This window comes from Schistocerca serialis, chromosome 9, assembly GCF_023864345.2.
Source record: "Schistocerca serialis cubense isolate TAMUIC-IGC-003099 chromosome 9, iqSchSeri2.2, whole genome shotgun sequence".
NCBI lineage: Eukaryota > Metazoa > Arthropoda > Insecta > Orthoptera > Acrididae > Schistocerca > Schistocerca serialis.
In genome coordinates, this window is record NC_064646.1 from 250174113 (window position 1) to 250192697 (window position 18585).

An 18585-nucleotide genomic window follows, 5' to 3' on the forward strand; every position below is an offset into this window, starting at 1 on the left:
AAGCTATTTCACTACCATTCTACTCTCGAACAGCGTGCAGGAGAACAAATGATTAAATGTTTCCTACGAGCTCTGATTTCTCTTATTTCATTAGGATGATCATTTCCCCAGTTCAGGTGGACACCAACAACATAATTTCGCGTTCGAAGGAGAATCGTGGTGACTGAAATTTCATCCGAAGATCTCGTGTTAAAGTGAGACGCTTTTTTTTAATGATTGCCGCCTCAATTCGTGTATCACACCTGTGACACTCTCTGTCCTTTATCACGATAATACAGAACGAACTGGCCTTTGAAATTTTTCGATATATTCCGTCAATCCTATCTCAAGGTTAACGCACACTGGATAGCACAGGAAGGACAAGTTTAGTGTAAGCAGTTTCTGTAGTAGATCTGTAGCATTTTCTAAGTGTTCTGCCAATAAAGATAAGTGTTATGCATTTAGTTAAATTGAGAGCTTTTAGATATGTGTGTGATTTATTGTCTAACAGATATTTTGCACATCCTTTTTAGTACTCATGTGGATGGCTTCACACGTTTCAATATGTAGAATCAGTTACCAGTTTTTGAAATATACAGATATCCTGTCTAAATCATTTTGAAATTCCGTTTTGGACGATGACTTTACAAGAGGGCTGCTCATTTTGTCTCACAAATCGTTTGCACAGATCTGGAGCACAAGAGACAGAAAAGCCAGTAGGGAGAGCGCGTCCCCCTTTTATTCGCCACCAAAACTCAGTTCTCCATTTTTAAGAATTTCTGCACAAAATCGTTCATTTTTTGGAGAGAACAACGGAGATTTCCCGTAAATTCTACAGAAAAAAGATTTTGTGCATATTTTAAGTCAGACGTATAATTTTCGAAATATGAGGGTTGGATTGGATTCTGCCTTTGATATTTGGTCATTTATGCAAATAAAGAGAGTAATTTGGTATGTGGAAATATTTCGCAGATTTTCCACTTGAAAAAATTTCTTGTGCCTTCAGTACTGTTCGAATCAGGATTAGGAGCCCAACAATGAAAACGGGGAGTTCCCATTCCCATCTGTCACCGGTCCCGTGGAGCTGTCGCTGTCGTTTCTAACAAAAAGCATCCAGTTCAGTTGACTTTATGTCGTGCGCTTATTAGAGCCGTGCGAAATAATTACGCCTGTTGTGTTATGTAATGCTGCTTCTTACGCTTTTGTTCTGTGGACTGAGGGAGAGATCATGCTCGACCCTACCATCTGTTTTATTTGAGGTCAATTTATTTCGTAAAGAAAGGAGTCAAAAGTGACGAAGGCGTTAGAAAATTTTGTACGTGTCATCAAGGAACGGAAGCATGAAGCTCGTACTCTTCTACAAAACGTTGACATGAATGAAGTGAATAAGCTATGTCGACGAGACTATATTAAGAAACGTAGGGTAAAGAAATTAGTTAACCAAACATTGATACAAGCAGATGATAGAGGTTTAAGATCGTCTTCGTCTTACCAAATTGAATTTCAAGATAGGTTCTTTGATAAGTAGTGAGAACTGTGACATGGAATTTGAAATAAAAAAGTTTCCAGTCCTGAGGCCACTGCGAAAGCGGGAGAAAAATACATTTTCTCTCTCTCTCTCTCTCTTTCTGTCTCTCTCTCTCACTCTCTCTCTCTCTACCTCTCCCTCCTCTGTCTCTCTCTGTACATAAAACACGAAATAGTCGTAATTGTGCCACCTTAACTCATAAAAATTTTCAATATTTTAATGTGTTCGTGGGTCAAGCAAGCAATGCTTTCATACTCTCTCGTTTGCCACCCACCACTGACGCAGGACGCCTCAACTCCTTCCGAGCGTGTCTACAAGTCCAGCTAGGATTGGGTAACAGCTTGGATCCCAGAAACTATAATTGGAGGGAATAAAACTCATCACGCTCTCCAGTTCAAATGGAATGACTACCATCTACAGACAAGATAATACTAGTAATTTCATGTTGCTGCACTCAAGGTCGCGGAAGAAAATGCATGTATATGAAGGCTGACTTATTCTGCACAGCAGCGTGTAAAATCTGTCGAGCATGGAGATGAACCAGCATAACTCGCACTGCTTTGACAGAAGTTTCAGAGGAGAGCTTTCTTGGAAATAATGATGCACAGCGGCTTATTTGTTCAACAGATATTGCAGTATTTTAGCTGTGTAGGTGTTGTGCATACAACGAGACGACAAATGTCGTGGAATAGCGTTATGCACATGTGCAGATGGCAGGTTTAAAAAGGCAGTACATTAGCGGAGCTGTCATTTGCCATCGAGTGATTTATATGTAAAGGTTTCCGACGTGATTAGCTGCACACGACGGGAATTACCAGGCCTTGAACGCGGAATGGTAGCTGGAGCTAGACCCATGGGGCATTCCATTTTGGAAACGTTTAGGGAATGCAATATATTCCGAGATCCACAGTGCCAAAAGTTTGCCGACGATACCAAATTTTAGGAATTACCTCTCACCACGGACAACGCAGAGACTGACGGTCTTCACTTAACGACCGAGAGTAGCGGCATTTGCATTGGGTTGTCAGTGCTAACAGACAAGCAACACTTCGTGAAATAACCACAGAAATCGATGTGGGATGTACAGAATGTAACCGGTAGGGCAGTGCGACGAAGTCAGGCGTTAATGCACAGGGTCCCCTTGTCCAACTCAACCGATAGTTGACTGGAAATGTTTGTGTTCGGCTTCTTGGAGACCTTTTGCAGTCATAGACCATTAGCAGTCATTCACGGACTTTACGCTCCCACAAGTCGACGGAGTTTTTATGGATGAGAATGCTTCATTTCACGGAATCACAGCCGTTGGCGATTGGTCTGAAAAACATTTGGACAACACGAGCGAATAATTTGACCACCAGAACACCGGACATGAATCCAGTCAAACACACATGTGACGTAATCGAGAGATCAGTTCGTGTACAAAATCCCGTACCTAACACTTCCGCAATTACGGACGGCTATGGAGGAAGCATGACTGAATATTTCTTCAGAGTACTTCCAACAATTTCTTGAATCCATGCCGTGTCAAGTTGCTTCACTATGCCGGGCAAAAGGAGGTCCGACACGGTATTAGGAGGCATAACGTGACTTTCGTCACGGCAGTGGATGATCATTGTAAATATATTATAAAGACAGTAGCTGTTACATAATTCTAGAACTGTTATTAATTTTATTGACAAATAATTTTAGGTCCAATATAAATATTAAGGTGCATAACACTGAATAAAAATCTGTATTACAGAAATGTTCAGAATCAATAAATGTCAGTTTTAAAAGCAATTTCTCTCTCCCCCTCTTTTTTCTTTAACCCACTTGTTTTAGTACAGACATTTATGTGATACGTATATGTTTCTAGATGTAGATATATGTTTCTAGTTGCATATAAAGCAAACAGGTCAGAAGAAACAGAGGAAATATTTAAATGAATTAAAATCGAAGTTGAAAATTTTGCCCAACACGTAGGCTAATGTATTTTTACTCTTCCAGCTAGAATGTCTCGGAAATTAGTTATCGTCCCTAAGACGAGGATATAACCTTCTTTGAACAGAATCTCACTATGAATATTTTTTGTCATGGCAGATGTCTGTGAAAAATGAACCGTTTCTCGTAAAAACCGAAAAAAGGTAGAAAGAAATAGTCTTTCACCTCTGGGGAAGGAAATTATTTGTCTCTTAAGACTACATCTCCTATCAGTGTTTTCCCAAACTTCAAGAACTTTATAAATTACTTCCCTGAGTTTGCGTATTTCGTCTGGGGTGGTGGACGAGGCTCCATATTACTGCCGTTCTCAACAGACGATGCTGTCAACAGCAGCTGCGGCCAGGCTGGACCACGGCTTACGGAAAATGTCTCTCGCCCATTGGAAAATTGAAATCCATTGGATGCGGGGACGCTGACACACCGGCACACGCCATCGAGTACGACTGATCAACTTTTCTCTCGATGTCCAGCACGGTTACAGCCATTGCTGCAGCCAGAGCCTGGTTGGAGTCCAGGCCACGAGCACACATAACAACAACACTCCCAGCACCTGAAGAAGATCACTGGCTCGGTCGTCGAAATATTGTGCAGAAAATGGAAACGGCAAGTCGGCAGAACGCCCCAACGCACATTGTGTACATTTTCGTATGCTCTTTATACGAAGACTGGAAAATACGGTCCGATCGCTGACGACATTTGTCGTAGCGTTATACCAACTTTCCAACACTCTCGTCATAGAAGGCAGCCGCCTGTGCTTTCCGAAAATTCTCTATGCTGGTCTGTAGCGAGTTCATACCCAGCGTTTCGTGTGAATAGAGATGACACTCAGGACGAGCCAATTAGGGCTGTGTTGTGGGTTATCTAACACTTCCCGTCGAACAGGCTGCATAAGCTTCTTCACTGCCCCCGCAGACGGCATCTGAGAATTGCCATGAAGCAGGGAGTACGTAGCGATTGTGTTATGTGGGCTACATACCTTGAGGTGAAACCTCTCAGCGGGCCCTCATACTTGGTGGGAGACACTGTTGTTCTAGGAACCTTTACTCGCTCATTGCGTTCAGAACCTGAAACGAGCGATTTTATGCGATCGCCGGGCATTTAGAGACACTGCCCAAAGCTTTGTAGGATTTGCACAGTGGCTTCCATTTCGCGCCCAATCAGATCACATTTTCCGAATAGCCCTTTTAAATACTGTGAAAGGGTACTACTTTTTATTTTGTTTCCATTATCGAGCGCAAGTCGATCTGCATCCCAGATGTCGTTTCTCATAGGCAGCGTGATCGTCATCCAAGAAATGTTAAATTTTATTTTTCATACTTATGTGTGAACGACCTCATCACCAGGACGTGCAAGCCGAATGGGTGTCTACGGGTCGCTTTTATCGTCATGGTGATGCGGTGGTAGGGGCATTTAGACAGCATACTACTCTTCCTGCTGTTTTGCAGACTTTCTAGACAGTGGAGCCGCTATTCTGCGGACAAATAGGCCCACAACGGAACTTAGGAGGCTGAGTGCACCCCGCATGGCATCCATCTACGCTGACCACTCAGTTGTGCAGGCGGACGTTCTTGCGTATGTTCGCTATCAAACTGATTGTGCTATAGTTTTGGCATTTATCTATCCATGCCGTGTTCCGTATTGTGTGCATCATACTCTTTCTAAAGTTCGGTGGTTTATCGCTAGTGTCTTAGACCACACACGCTACTGCACACAAGTATCACTGGCAGTAGCAGTTTGGTCCTGGCAGAGGTTCGAGTGTTCCCTCGGGCATGGTTGTGTGTGTTTGTTCTTAGGATAATTTAGGCTAGGTAGTGTGTAAGCTTAGGGACTGGTGACCTTAGCAGTTAAGTCCCATAAGATTTAAAACTCATTTTTCAGTAGCAGTTACGGAAAGATGGTACTGAAAGATGAAAGAAAGCAGAAGCTCTCATTTCCCATAAGTGGTCTCTGATAACTTTCGCCACGCTATTGAACCAAGCGGAATTGCTACTTAAACAGATTAAAAAAAGAAAAAAAATCCTGCCAAGTAAACACGTTAACACAGATCCAAGGCTGTCAACAACTACTAATTATGTGACAGTAGAGTCCAGCTGTAACATAAGCTTTTCTACATCTTATCTACTTAGGTACCTCTGGCTTGATATTTAAATTGGAAGCCTAGGTCTAGTAGATCTGACATCTTCAGGAAGCAGGTTAGTTGGCAAGCACCTACACGCCACATGGTCCTAGAAGGTGACACGTTAGTCCAGCGTTAAAGTTAGTAAGTAGATTATCAATGCAGACATTTTTCAGAGTTTTTACTATCGACTTGCTGGGCTAGAATTGTTCATGTGCTTTCAGAAATTTGCTGAAGAATATTCATGACCTTGTGTTCTACAGCTTCCGATGTATAACTGATGGAAACGTAGACGGAAAATAATACTCGTATCTCCCAATGATCTCAAGGTATATGAGATTCCCTTACTGTTCGTCTCCAAGGAAAAGTTGCAGGTAGCAGGCGTTTTTGTAAAGATAGCCTGCACATTCGTTTGACGTCGAAGAAATAAAATCATCTTGATCCATAACCATTTGATGTGTTACATATTCCGAACATGTTAGCTGTGTGGCACTAGCTGTAAAAATGGAAGGCACAGTACTACAAGTCGAGCCATGTATATTAGTATCTGTATTTAAGTTCCATTGTAACCTAACACTTCTGGTGTTACGTGGTAGAAGCAGATTATGAAACTTTTCTTCACTGACAGATAACGCCAATAGCAATATGTTATCTTCTCCCATCCTTTCGGGACACGATATCAGGTCGAATGAAGATACACTACTGGCCATTAAAATTGCTACGCCAAGAAGAAATGCTGATGATAAACGGGTATTCATTGGACAGAGACATTATACTAGAACTGACATGTGATTACATTTTCACGCAATTTGGGTGCATAGATCCTGAGAAACCAGTTCCCAGAACAACCACCTCTGGCCATAATAACGGCCTTGATACGCCTGGGCATTGAGTCAAACAGAGCTTGGATGGCGTGTATAGGTACAGCTGCCCATGCAGCTTAAACACGATACCACAGTTCAGCAAGAGTAGTGATTGGCATATTGTCACGAGCCAGTTGATCGGCCACATTGACCAGACGTTTTCCATTGGTGAGAGATCTGGAGAATGTGCTAGACAGGACAGCATTCGAACATTTTCTGTATCCAGAAAGGCCCGTACAGGACCTGCCACATGCGGTCGTGCATTACCCTGTTGAAATGTAGGGTTTCGCAGGGGTCGAATGAAGGGTAGAGCCACGGGTCGTAACACATCTGAAATGGAACGTCCACTGTTCAAAGTGCCGTTAATGCGAACACGAGGTGACCGAGACGTGTAACCAATGGCACCCTATACCATCACGCCGGGTGATACGCCAGTATGGCGATGACGAATACACGCTTCCAATGTGCGTTTACCGTGATGTCGCCAAATACGCATGCGACCTTCATTATGCTGTGAACAGAACCTGGATTCATCCGTAAAAAAATTACGTTTTGCTATTCGTGCACCCAGGTTCGTCTTTGAGTACACACCATCGCAGGCGCTCCTGTCTGTGATGCAGCGTCATGGGTAACCGCAGCCATGGTCTCCGAGCTGATAGTCCATGCTGCTGCAAACGTCGTCGAACTGTTCGTGCAGATGGTTGTTGTCTTGCAAACGTCCCCATCTGTTGACTCAGGGATCCAGACGTGGCAGCACGATCCGTTACAGCCATGCGGATAAGGTGCCTGTCATCTCGACTGCTAGTAATACGAGGCCGTTGTAATCCAGCACGGCGTTCCGTATTACCATCCTGAAGCCACCGATTCCATATTCTGCTAACAGTCGTTGGATCTCGACCAGCGCGATCAGCAATGTCGCGATGGGATAAACCGCAATCGCGATAGGCTACAATCTGACCTTTATCAAAGTCGGAAACGTGATGGTACGCATTTCTCCTCCTTACACCAGGCATCACAACATAATTTCACCAGGCAACGCCAGTCAACTGCTGTTTGTGTATGAGAAATCGGTCGGAAACTTTCCTCATGTCAGCACGTTGTAGGTGTCGCCACCGGCGCCAATCTTGTGTGAATGTTCTGATAAGCTAATGATTTGCATATCACAGCATCTTCTTCCTGTCGGTTAAAATTCGCGTATGTAGCACGTCATCTTCGTGGTGTAGCATTTTGAATGGCTAGTAGTGTAGTTGCTGCCATGTTTTCCTGCAACATGGAGAGGAGGAAGTATTGAATAGGATTGGGGAGAAGAGAAGTTTGTGGCACAACTTGACCAGAAGAAGGGATCGGTTGGTAGGACATGTTCTGAGGCATCAAGGGATCACCAATTTAGTATTGGAGGGCAGTGTGGAGGGTAAAAATCGTAGAGGGAGACCAAGAGATGAATACACTAAGCAGATTCAGAAGGATGTAGGTTGCAGTAGGTACTGGGAGATGAAAAAGCTTGCACAGGATAGAGTAGCATGGAGAGCTGCATCAAACCAGTCTCAGGACTGAAGACCACAACAACAACAACATGGAGAATAACTATATACCACGAGGGCGTGCTGGAAAGGGGTAGCTCCGAATTTTTTATGTGAAAAAGCTTAAAGTTTTTTAAATAAAACAATATTAACATCCTTTGTCTTCATTCTTTATGTCTACATAGCTTTTTGTCAACGTAGTCATCCAGACGAGAAACACACGCAACCAGTTACGTTTGTTGATACCGTCGCTGTAGAACGTTTGACTTTGTTGACTGGGCCACAATCTCACCTCTCCATACACCACTTCATCACTGTCAAAGGGAAGTCCTCGCAAACTGTTCTTTACGTTTTGGAAACGAAAGAAAATCGGATGGGGCTAAGTTGGGAGTGTATAGAGGATGATCGATGACAGTGAACGCCAGGCGTCGGCGTTTGCGGTCTGTCATTGCTTTGCTGAAGGAGAGGGTGCTCCACGTGTGGACGAACTCTTCGAATTCGAAATTCTATCGCAGCACGCTGTTTCTAACGTACCAGAGTAGCTACGCTGCTCACCACCATGGTACACACTACAATTCGAAACAATCTACCTACAGAGGTCTTAAAAGGTGTGAACGTGCAGAATAATTATGTAGAATGTTACGTACGTTGGTTTTATTTAAAGAACTTGGATAGATTTCACGTAAGAAATTATGAGGCATTACCTTTCAACACACTTTCGTAGGTTAATTTAGTGTCTTGGCTGACTGTTTAAGGATTCACGCGAAAATGTAGTGAGTGGGCTCTTCATGTGATCAATTGTCTTAATAGCTGGCCAAAGAAGTACTATTGAGTATAGTTGCACTATCGCTTACGAGCACAATGTCTGGAAATTATTTGACAGTTGCTGTGCTCTTAATATTTTTTGTCAGCTGCCAGTCTTCTGATTTCTCTGCTGTGCCAAACTCCTCATCTCAGAATACTATTCGTAACCCACGCCCTCAATTATTTGCTGGATATATTCCAATCTCTGTCTGCCTCTACAGTTCTTACCGTCTGCGGATCCCTCTAGTACCATGGAAGTAATATCCCTATATCCTAACACATGCCGTACCAAATTTTTGTCCCACATTCTTGTCAGTGTTCTCCATATATTCTTTTCTTCGTTGACGCTGCGGATTTCCTTACCTTACCATTCCACCTAATATGCAACACCGTTCCGTGGCACCACGTATGAAACGCCACGAATCTCTTCTTTGTGGTGTTCTCACAGTCCGCGAGTCACTGCTGTACAAAGCTGTGCTCCAAACGTTCATTCTCAGCCTGGTCTACTTCATATTGAGGCCTAAATTTGGTACTAGTAGATTTCTTTTGGTCAGAAATACTCTCTCTGCCTGTGAGAGTGCTTTCTACGCCCCCTTGCTTAATCCATCATACGTTATTTTACTTTCACGCTAGCTGAATTCCGCAACTCCTTTACTTCGTAGTCACCAATTTTGAAGTTAATCGCAAATTTTATTTCTGGTACTCCTCATTACTTATTTCGTGCAGCCATATATCTCCATAGTTCCCTTGGCATAATGACAGAGTTACCTGCTACGGGCGATGGCCTTCAGTTAATTTTTATGCGTTGTAGGCCTACTGTTTTGCACGCAAAACACCTCGACTTTTTCTCATAATGAAAACGCAAGAGGCTGAGGAGCCGGTGACGACACAGCGTGAAATACCACGTTCCAATATACTGCGCAGCTTGAAATGAAGAATCTGGAATGTAAGATTTTTGTCTCGTGGATAGGAACGTGAGTTGCGACACCGTTATTTCACCACAAACAGAACGGAGCAACCATATTGTATTAAGCTGCGTATATGGTGGGTTTTCTGTATTATGCAATAAGTGATATGAAGATAAGGTTCTTCAAACCATTGGCCAGTTGAGGATCTCTCTAAGGTGCGTCATTCTAGCTACCATTTCCTTAGAATGAGTGGAAATTACATATTGGTGATGAGGGCTTCCAACATTTGATATATTAAGTGTTACATCTTGTGTACTCTGAGAGTATACCGTTTCAATGCTACGGCATTTGGTGATCTATCAAAAGTGCATTGTTTTGATACAGTTTGTCACAGTTGAATATCAAATAGTGGCGTTTGTAAACAGTGACAGTGTATACCACACACGAAGGCTTGGTTGTCATCTTGAAGTCATAGTTAACTTGAAAGTGTAGTGGGCTGTGAAGATAAAGGCAGCAGATTGGAGATGGCAACGTCTCTATGGTTTTTTCGTCTTTTGTTTTCTAAAAGATTCTGGGTCTTAGTTACTAATTTAAGAGAAGTATTACTTGAGTATTCGATGTAATTTATCAACAATAACCTATTTTTAGCAATTATTATTCCAGCGGCCAATGACTGGAATATCTCTCCACTGGCCAGATATCTTACAGTAATAGACAGTTTATGTCAGAAAGAAACGCAAGTTAGACACTGGAAGTTTCTGCTATTATGAATGAAATTGCGAAACGAATGTAGACCCTGAAATGTATGTGATGAAGTACTTTACTTCAGAGCAATGGTAGTCAATGGAACATCAAGAACAGACAACACATGCATAATTAAAGGGGCCGACCAATTGATCACTCCAGTGTAGGTGCAAATCACACTCGAATTCTTACGCGAATCGGCGAAATGTCGTGACTAATGAGGACAGTGGACAGGGACACGATGTCAGTAGTGTATGGATAAGTTGAGAATTTTGGTCTGTCGGGAGGCGTGGTAGGGTAGTCGGTTCAGTTGCGATGACTTTTGCGCCCGGATGGCGCAGTAGTCTGCGCTTCTGGCTACTAAGCTACAGATGCGGGTTCAAATCTCGATCTGGCATAAATTTCCCAATTTCCCCATTGCCTTAAATCAGTAACCACTAGCGCCTAATGTTAGTCATTTCCTTCTGTCTCCTAGTAGTATGTATGTCAAATCGTTGTGCAACATTATTCGCTATTGACGAGTCCAGAATTTTCTATGCTTTTCTTCGACATTCGCTATGATAATAGGCAGCTGTCTTACGCGGGCCCCTTTTCGTAAAAAAAACTATGTAAATCATGTGCCAGATACCGCAAACTGCCTCTTGAGAATATTGCGGTCGCAAATCACGATGAGGAGCACGTTCCATGAGATGTAGGAAGTCGTTTCATAGCGTGCAGCAACCACGACGGACACCACATCTGGCGTGTTTCGAGACGAGGAACACGTCCCGTGTGAGGACGGTTAGCGTGCAGCGCGCACAGGGAGACGAGCCTGATCCAGATCGAACCTGTTCTTGCGAACAGCCTGGCGCTGGTCAACCAAAAAACCTGTCTGTTGTGTTTGGCGTTTTTTCATGCTTGTTCTGATAAATTCTGGGTTCTTCCTCAATGTCTGTCTGAGAGAATACGATAGGTATATAACACTCAGAATAAAGTTACCACGATTCAGAGACAAATGACTCACATGACTTCCCTCCCTAAGGTTTCGTTGAAGACTGTTGCTCCAGAAAGTACATAAGTCCACAAAGTTAGCCAAAAAATAAAAGTTGACAAATCCTGAAAAAGGGAGCCGCTAATGGTGGGATAAACGCTAGGGAAAAGAAGATTAACAGCAGCTGAGTAATCAGAATGCTTCCACTTGGAATTTTTATAGTTTCGGAATTAGCATCTGAAGATGAAAATGTCATTCAGACGCATAAGAGAAATCCTTAGGTTCAGGTTTAACTGTAATCAGGCCGTAAGTTGATTATATTTGTTCACATGTTACGCTGATCATTTACGTTTTATCTTATAAAAAAAACATGTATTTCAATTTTTTAATGTCCAAACGATGACCAGAATAACCATGTATCGTAGCGACACTGCTTAATATGTCAGACCACGTTTATTTCCTACTTTAAATTGCGTGATATATCACCAATCCTGTCTAGTCTTGATATTTGCTCTATATTTTTGTAGCAGGGGAGTCCACATCTAATACAAAGTTTCTCAGGAACAGCTATCTGCTGCACAGAATGTCGTTAGCTGGGATAGAATACCCTTTCGTTCCACTATTGTCATCCCATTATACAGTTTCATGGTACAAACAAATTTCCTCTAACGGGAGAGTAATTTGCTGCACCGTCACTGTAGAATAGTTATGTTGACGAAGCAACAACTTCACCTCTGTTTGCACCGCTTTGTCAATATCAAACTGAAGTCTTCGAAGGAACAGTGAACCCGTGGCTTCGGATTGTTGCAGATGTCGTAGCACAGTTTGTGGTGTGACGCTGTCAAGCTGAAGGAGTGCGTGGAAGAAAGCTTAGAGTACGTGATTTTAGTTTTCTGAGCTGTTTCTCATGCACCGAGATAATTACGGTACCGCATGTTACACGCTATAGTTCTGTGCCATTTAGCGGAAGAGGGCTGCAAATAAGTAGACGTGAAGGTAAACATGAATGTTAACAACGATTGTTTTAGTTATAAAGCTTTAAGAGGTTCCATATAAAAACTCGGAGGGATTACTTTTCAGTAATCCCTCATATTTAGCTTACAGTCAATACGCTCTAGTCAAACGGTGTTAAAATGCAATGGTTTGGCCAGACTCTAAAATTGAAACTTCACGGCAAGTGTCTGAACTATTAAATGTAACATGAAGAATAAGAAGAATTAAAAGAAAGGAAAGGATGGAGTTGATATTCCATTTGAAAGATCATCGAGACGGGAGACTTGTTATGAGAACGAAGGAGGAAGAAATCTGGCTGCGGTCGTGTTGAAGAAAGTAAAACAATCAAGGAGTTGCAGAATGACAGGAAATGTAAATGAAAACTGTCGGTCTTACCTGTCAGTAAGAGAAAAAGAAACGATCACACGTAAAAGGAGAAGGTTGAGAAATCACCACTACTGGCCATTAAAATTGCTACACCACGAAGATGACGTGCTACAGACGCAAAATTTAACCGACAGGAGGAAGATGCTGTGATATGCAAATGATAAGCTTTTCAGAGCATTCACGCAAGGTTGGCGCCGGTGGCGACACCTACAACGTGCTGGCATGAGTAAAGTTCCTACCGATTTCTCATACACAAACAGCAGTGGACTGGCGTTGTCTGGTGGAACGAACGTTGTTGTGATGCCTCGTGTAAGAAGGAGAAATGCGTACCATCGCGTTTCCGACTTTGATAAAGGTCGGATTGTAGCTTATCGTGACTGTGATTATCGTATCGCGACACTGCTGCTCGGTCGAGATCAAGTGACTGTTAGCAGAATACGGAATCAGTGGGTTCAGGAGCGTAATACGGAACGCCGTGCTGGATCCCAACGGCCTCGTATCACTAGCAGTCGAGATGACAGGCATCTTATCCGCATGTCTGTAACGGATCGTGCAGCTAAGTCTCGATCCCTGAGTCAACAGATGGGGACGTTTCCAAGACTACAACCATCTGCACGAACAGTTCGACGACGTTTGCAGCAGCAGGGTCTATCAGCTCGGAGGCCATGGCTGCTCTTACCCTTGACGCTGCATCACAGACAGGAGCGTCTGCGATGGTGTATTCAATGACGTAAATGGGTGCACGAATGGAAAAACATTTTTTCGGATGAATCCATGTTCTGTTTACAGAATCATGATGATCGCATCCGTGTGTGGCGACATCGCGTTGAACGCACATTGGAAGCATGTATTCGTCATCGCTATACTGGCATATCACCCGGCGTGATGGTATGGGGTGCCATTGGTTACACGTCTCCGTCACCTCTTGTTCGCATTGACGGTACTTTGAACAGTGGATGTTATATTTCAGAACGTCTCCGTCACCTCTTGTTCGCACTGACGGTACTATGAACAGTGGACGTTATATTTCAGATGTGTTACGACCCGTGGCTCTACCCTTCATTCGATCCCTGCGAAACATTACATTTCAGCAGGATAATGCACGACCGCATGTTCCAGGTCCTGTACGGGCCTTTCTGGATACAGAAAATGTTCGACTGCTGCCCTGGCCAGCACATTCTCCAGATCTCTCACCAACTGTAAACGTCTGGTCAATGGTGGCCGAGCAACTGGCTCGTCACTATACGTCAGTCACTACTCTTGATGAAATGTGGTAATCGTGTTGAAGCTGCGTGGCCCGCATTTCGTGGTCTTGCGGTAGCGTTCTCGCTTCCCATGCCCGGGTTCCCGGGTTCGATTCCCGGCGGGGTCAGGGATTTTCTCTGCCTCGTGGTGGCTGGGTGTTGTGCGCTGTTCTTAGGTTAGTTAGGTTTAAGTAGTTCTAAGTTCTAGGGGACTGATGACCATAGATGTTAAGTCCCATAGTGCTCAGAGCCATTTGAACCATTTTTTGAAGCTGCGTGGGCAGCTGTTCCTGTACACGCCATCCAAGTTCTGTTTGACTCAGTGCCCAGGCGTATCAAGACCGTTATTACGGCCAGAGGTGGTTGTTCCGGATACTGATTTCTCAGGATCCATGCCCCCAAATTGCGTGAAAATGTAATCACATGTCAGTTCTACTGTAATGTCTTTGTCCAATGAATACCCTTTTATCATCTGCATTTCTTCTTGGTGTAGCAATTTTAATGGCCAGTAGTGTAAATACTGAGAAATGCATTTCATTAATCTGTAAATGTTCTTCTTTCAATTCATATAGGAAAAGAACACATTGTACTGCTTTAACGCTTTTCTGCCCAGCGTGACATGTATTTCACGTAACATTCTACCATTGTTTTCTTTTGTTAGCGACAACGCTTGTATTTGATATGCCTATTGTTGCATGTCTCTCAGTTAACGAAGCTCTACTATTGATATTTAAGCGAGTTTCTACCAGTTGAAAGCAGGAAGGGGATAGTGTCAGTCTGATAGTTCATTTACTGCTAACATTTTCTCAATAGGATTATGTCTAGAAATTAGAAGTAAGTACTATTTTCTGAAGAAATATACCATACAATTTTTAAAACAATGTTAAATGTGTTGAAATTTATATTAAAGGTTAGCTACAAAATGCATTTCAGTATTATGGTTCCAAATACAGTTTTTAATTGAGTGTTGCACGTATCTTCCGCTAAGCTGAACGTTTAATATAAATTTTCCTTCTTTCTTAGAGGCTTGTCTTTGAATGAAATCCTGGTTGTTCTTGAGAAGGAGGAAGGAGATGTAACGAATATATTTTTACTGGGCCTTCTGAAGCTAATGTAGAGTCGGATTAGGATTCTGATGGAAAATAATGCGGAGAGATAGACAACCTTGGACCAAGGCAAATTCGTGCTGTTGCAGAAGCGGTATTAACAGATAAAAACAGGTTAGGTGGTGAACCTGAGACCAAGTGCTCTGTTGATCATAAATGAGGAAATGCCAATTCAAATGAGGTCGGAAAGATACAGATGTCAAAAACTGTAATAAGAGCCGGCCGGGGTGGCCTAGCGGTTCTAGGCGCTACAGTCTGGAACCGCGCACCGCTACGGTCGCAGGTTCGAGTCCTGCCTCGGGCATGAATGTGTGTGATGTCCTTAGGTTAGTTAGGTTTAACTAGTTCTAATTTCTAGGGTACTGATGACCTCAGAAGTTAAGTCCCATAGTGCTCAGAGCCATTTGAACCATTTGTAATAAGAAATTGCAAGAGTGATCACAGTAAAGACAGAATTTTGTCTCCAGTTCAGTGCTTTGTACTGTTTTGGAGTGACGAAATAATTGATTTTCTCAGTATTGAATGTACAAAATACGCTTTGTTCAAAGACTGCCCAGATCCAAAAGTAACACTTGCAGAGATAAAAGATTTTCTATGAATTCTAATTCTCTCGGGCTATAAACTTCTACCTAGCAGAAGATGTTACTGTGTATCAAGATCAGATGTGAGAAATGAAATGATGCAGAACTTGATGAGAAGAGACAGATTTGAAACAATTATGAGATTCAATCATTCATGTGGCACAACACAAATCAATGTAAAGGATAAAATGTGGAAACTTAGTCCATTAACAGAGATATTTAAAAAATATTTTCTCTCCGCTTTGCGCCTGAGCGAGATTTAGATTACAATGAGAGCACGGTAAAGCATTTTGCCATTTGATCAACCCAGTGAGCTCTGTGAGCCGATGTTCAAGACAAGAGAAGAAAAGAATACTTGTACCGCGACCATATGAATACAACAAAAATATGCGGGCAACGGACAAAACGGACGAAAATATAGCGTTCTATAGAGTGAGCATCAGAGGAAATAAATGGTGGTGGCCAATTATTCCGTGGTTACTGAATGTGTCTCTACATAATGCGTGGCTTCGCTACAGAAAGACACGTATGAGTACGCCAAAACTGCAGTTTTGGCGTTACATTGTGAAATGTTACCTGACATCCAATGCAACAAACACTAGAGGTCCTGGTCGCCCTGTAGGTAGAGTGCTGTATGATCAAATACGGCGAAAGAATCGTCTGGTAGTTATGGTGCCACAAAAAAAAGCAAGATGCTGCGCAGCAGAAAACTGCAAAGGAATTTCAGAATAACGTACTGTAAATGTGTTGGTTAGTGCACACAGCGTTTTAGACAATACCACACAAAATGAATGCTGTTGTCAGAACCTAATGTAAATGACATACACTGCTTTATTTTATTTACTGTCATGTATTTCACTTAAAATGTACGATCTGATTGGCGTGACATATATGTTACACCCCATTTTGCTAAATTATTAATTACTTTTTTGTTTAGCTTGTTGTAGTACATTTCATTAATGACAAGGAACAAATAAATATCTGATTTGTAAAAGAAGAGACAATTAATTCAGGCAGAAATGGACTAAAATGTGAAAAATTAATTCGGGTTACAAACAATATGCATGCGAATCGTAAGACAGCTACATGCTCTGAATCCGATTACAGTTTATTTATATTGACAGATGTTAAACATTGGTTCTGCCGCGTGGGCAGGGGGGGGGGGGGGGGTCGGATGCGAAAGGGGAAGAGAGACATTTATGTTGGATCTTTCCTGTGCTGTGTGAAACTGGACTCTGCAGCATTACTGACGGAATGTTTTCCTTAATTCTTAGATAGTAGAGTAACAATCTTGGGCCACGTAACAGTCTGCTACATAGAAAATTCAGGCAGAATAAGTGATCTGACTAACCTTCATATTTGCAGCGCTAAATGCGTTCGCAGGACAACAATCGATCATTTCTATCATCAACGGAGAAAATTGCTCTGGGGCAGGGGCACAAATTGAGATCAAAATTGTTGAGGTGAACGCGCGAGACGGTGATTTCAACAGTCAACTATCAGTTGACATTAGGATAGTTATCGATGAAATATAAAGTTCAATGGCTAAGGAAGAAGCGAAATACGCTGATGCTTAGTTGTAAATGCCACAACAGCGAGCGTCCTCTAGGAAATCACGACGGACTAACAGTAACTTTGAAATCACACCTGACGAGCATACGTCCATTGTTGAGCTACTACACCGCCTTGTTGGCAAATGTGAAGGTGAAATCGATTAACACCAGCACTGCAGCACAGGCCATCACACTACCAGAAGTCTCCGGTGGAACGTACTCTCCAGCTACTTTGATCGTAAAGTTTCGCAAGCGGCTGGTAGCGGTAAATCCCAACTTAACTCCAGGTCCCGACGTATTCAAGGACGGCTCGGTCCTAAAGGATACAGCGTGGTGGCAAATGGAGACTGAGTGAAAAGGTCGCAGGAGCAAGAAGATGCGCAAGGTCGAGTTGAAGAGTCCAAAACGAGCGCGTCGTCCCAGCGGCAAATTCTGAAGGTCACGTCAGAGCAGTCTTGTCTGTATGCACACGTATGCGTGGGAGGCGACCTGGGCGCGTTACCTACCGTACCGGCGGCCATTGCTGTGGCAGATGCTCCTGTCGTGGATGAACGAGGACGACTGAGCTCCGGCGCCTGCCACGCCGCTTTTATACCGTCGTCACGTGTAGGCACCATGTCCCACTTCCACTTGTGCTGCGTCTCCAGGGTTACACAAGTATGGTATCTATGAGTTCCCTCTCCAGTCGACTACCATAAAACTAGAAACCATTGAGGAAAGTAACATAGATTATTTACAAACTTTTATTTCCAATTTTTATTTTACATTAGGAGATTGTATAACACGCTCCCGAATAAACTGATTTGCAGTCCTTACTTCTCGATCTCTGCAGTGCCACAAAAAGCAATATGTGAGAAAATTTCTCGGCAAGTACTACCTTTAAGTACGTACGAATTCATCTTGTTTATTGTATCAAGACCGTGTTATTGGTGTCTTCTTCTGTTGCCTCATTCAGTTTCACTCTTATACATTTTTAGAGTACCTAAAGTTTTCTGAATGTAATAAATATAGTAGTGAATACTTCTTGATTGTAACAGTTACTGGAGCTAGTTTTGCAACATACATCTACATCTATATCTACATGGTTACTCTGCAATTCACACTTAAGTGCCTGGCAGAGGGTTCATCGAAACATTTTCATACTCTCTACCATTCCACTCCCGAATGGCGCGTGGGAAAATGGAACACCTAAATCTTTCCGTTCGAGCTCCGATTTCTCTTATTTTATTATGATAATCATTTCTCTCTGCCTACGTGGGTGTCAACAAAACATTTTCGCATTCGGAAGAGAAAGCTGGCGAATGAAATT

At 42.7% G+C, this 18585-nt stretch overlaps 1 protein-coding gene across 1 annotated transcript in view; it reads right to left on the minus strand.

The window, feature by feature from the left end:
• Positions 1-17832, minus strand: part of LOC126418555 (endocuticle structural glycoprotein ABD-5-like) — a 36627-nt gene extending 18795 nt beyond the window's left edge. Inside the window, exon 1 of the mRNA XM_050085370.1 lies at positions 17783-17832. Coding sequence (XP_049941327.1) covers positions 17783-17797 — 15 coding nt within the window. The 5' untranslated portion in view covers positions 17798-17832. The remainder of the gene's footprint in view (positions 1-17782) is intronic.
• Between the last annotated feature and the right edge of the window lie 753 nt (positions 17833-18585).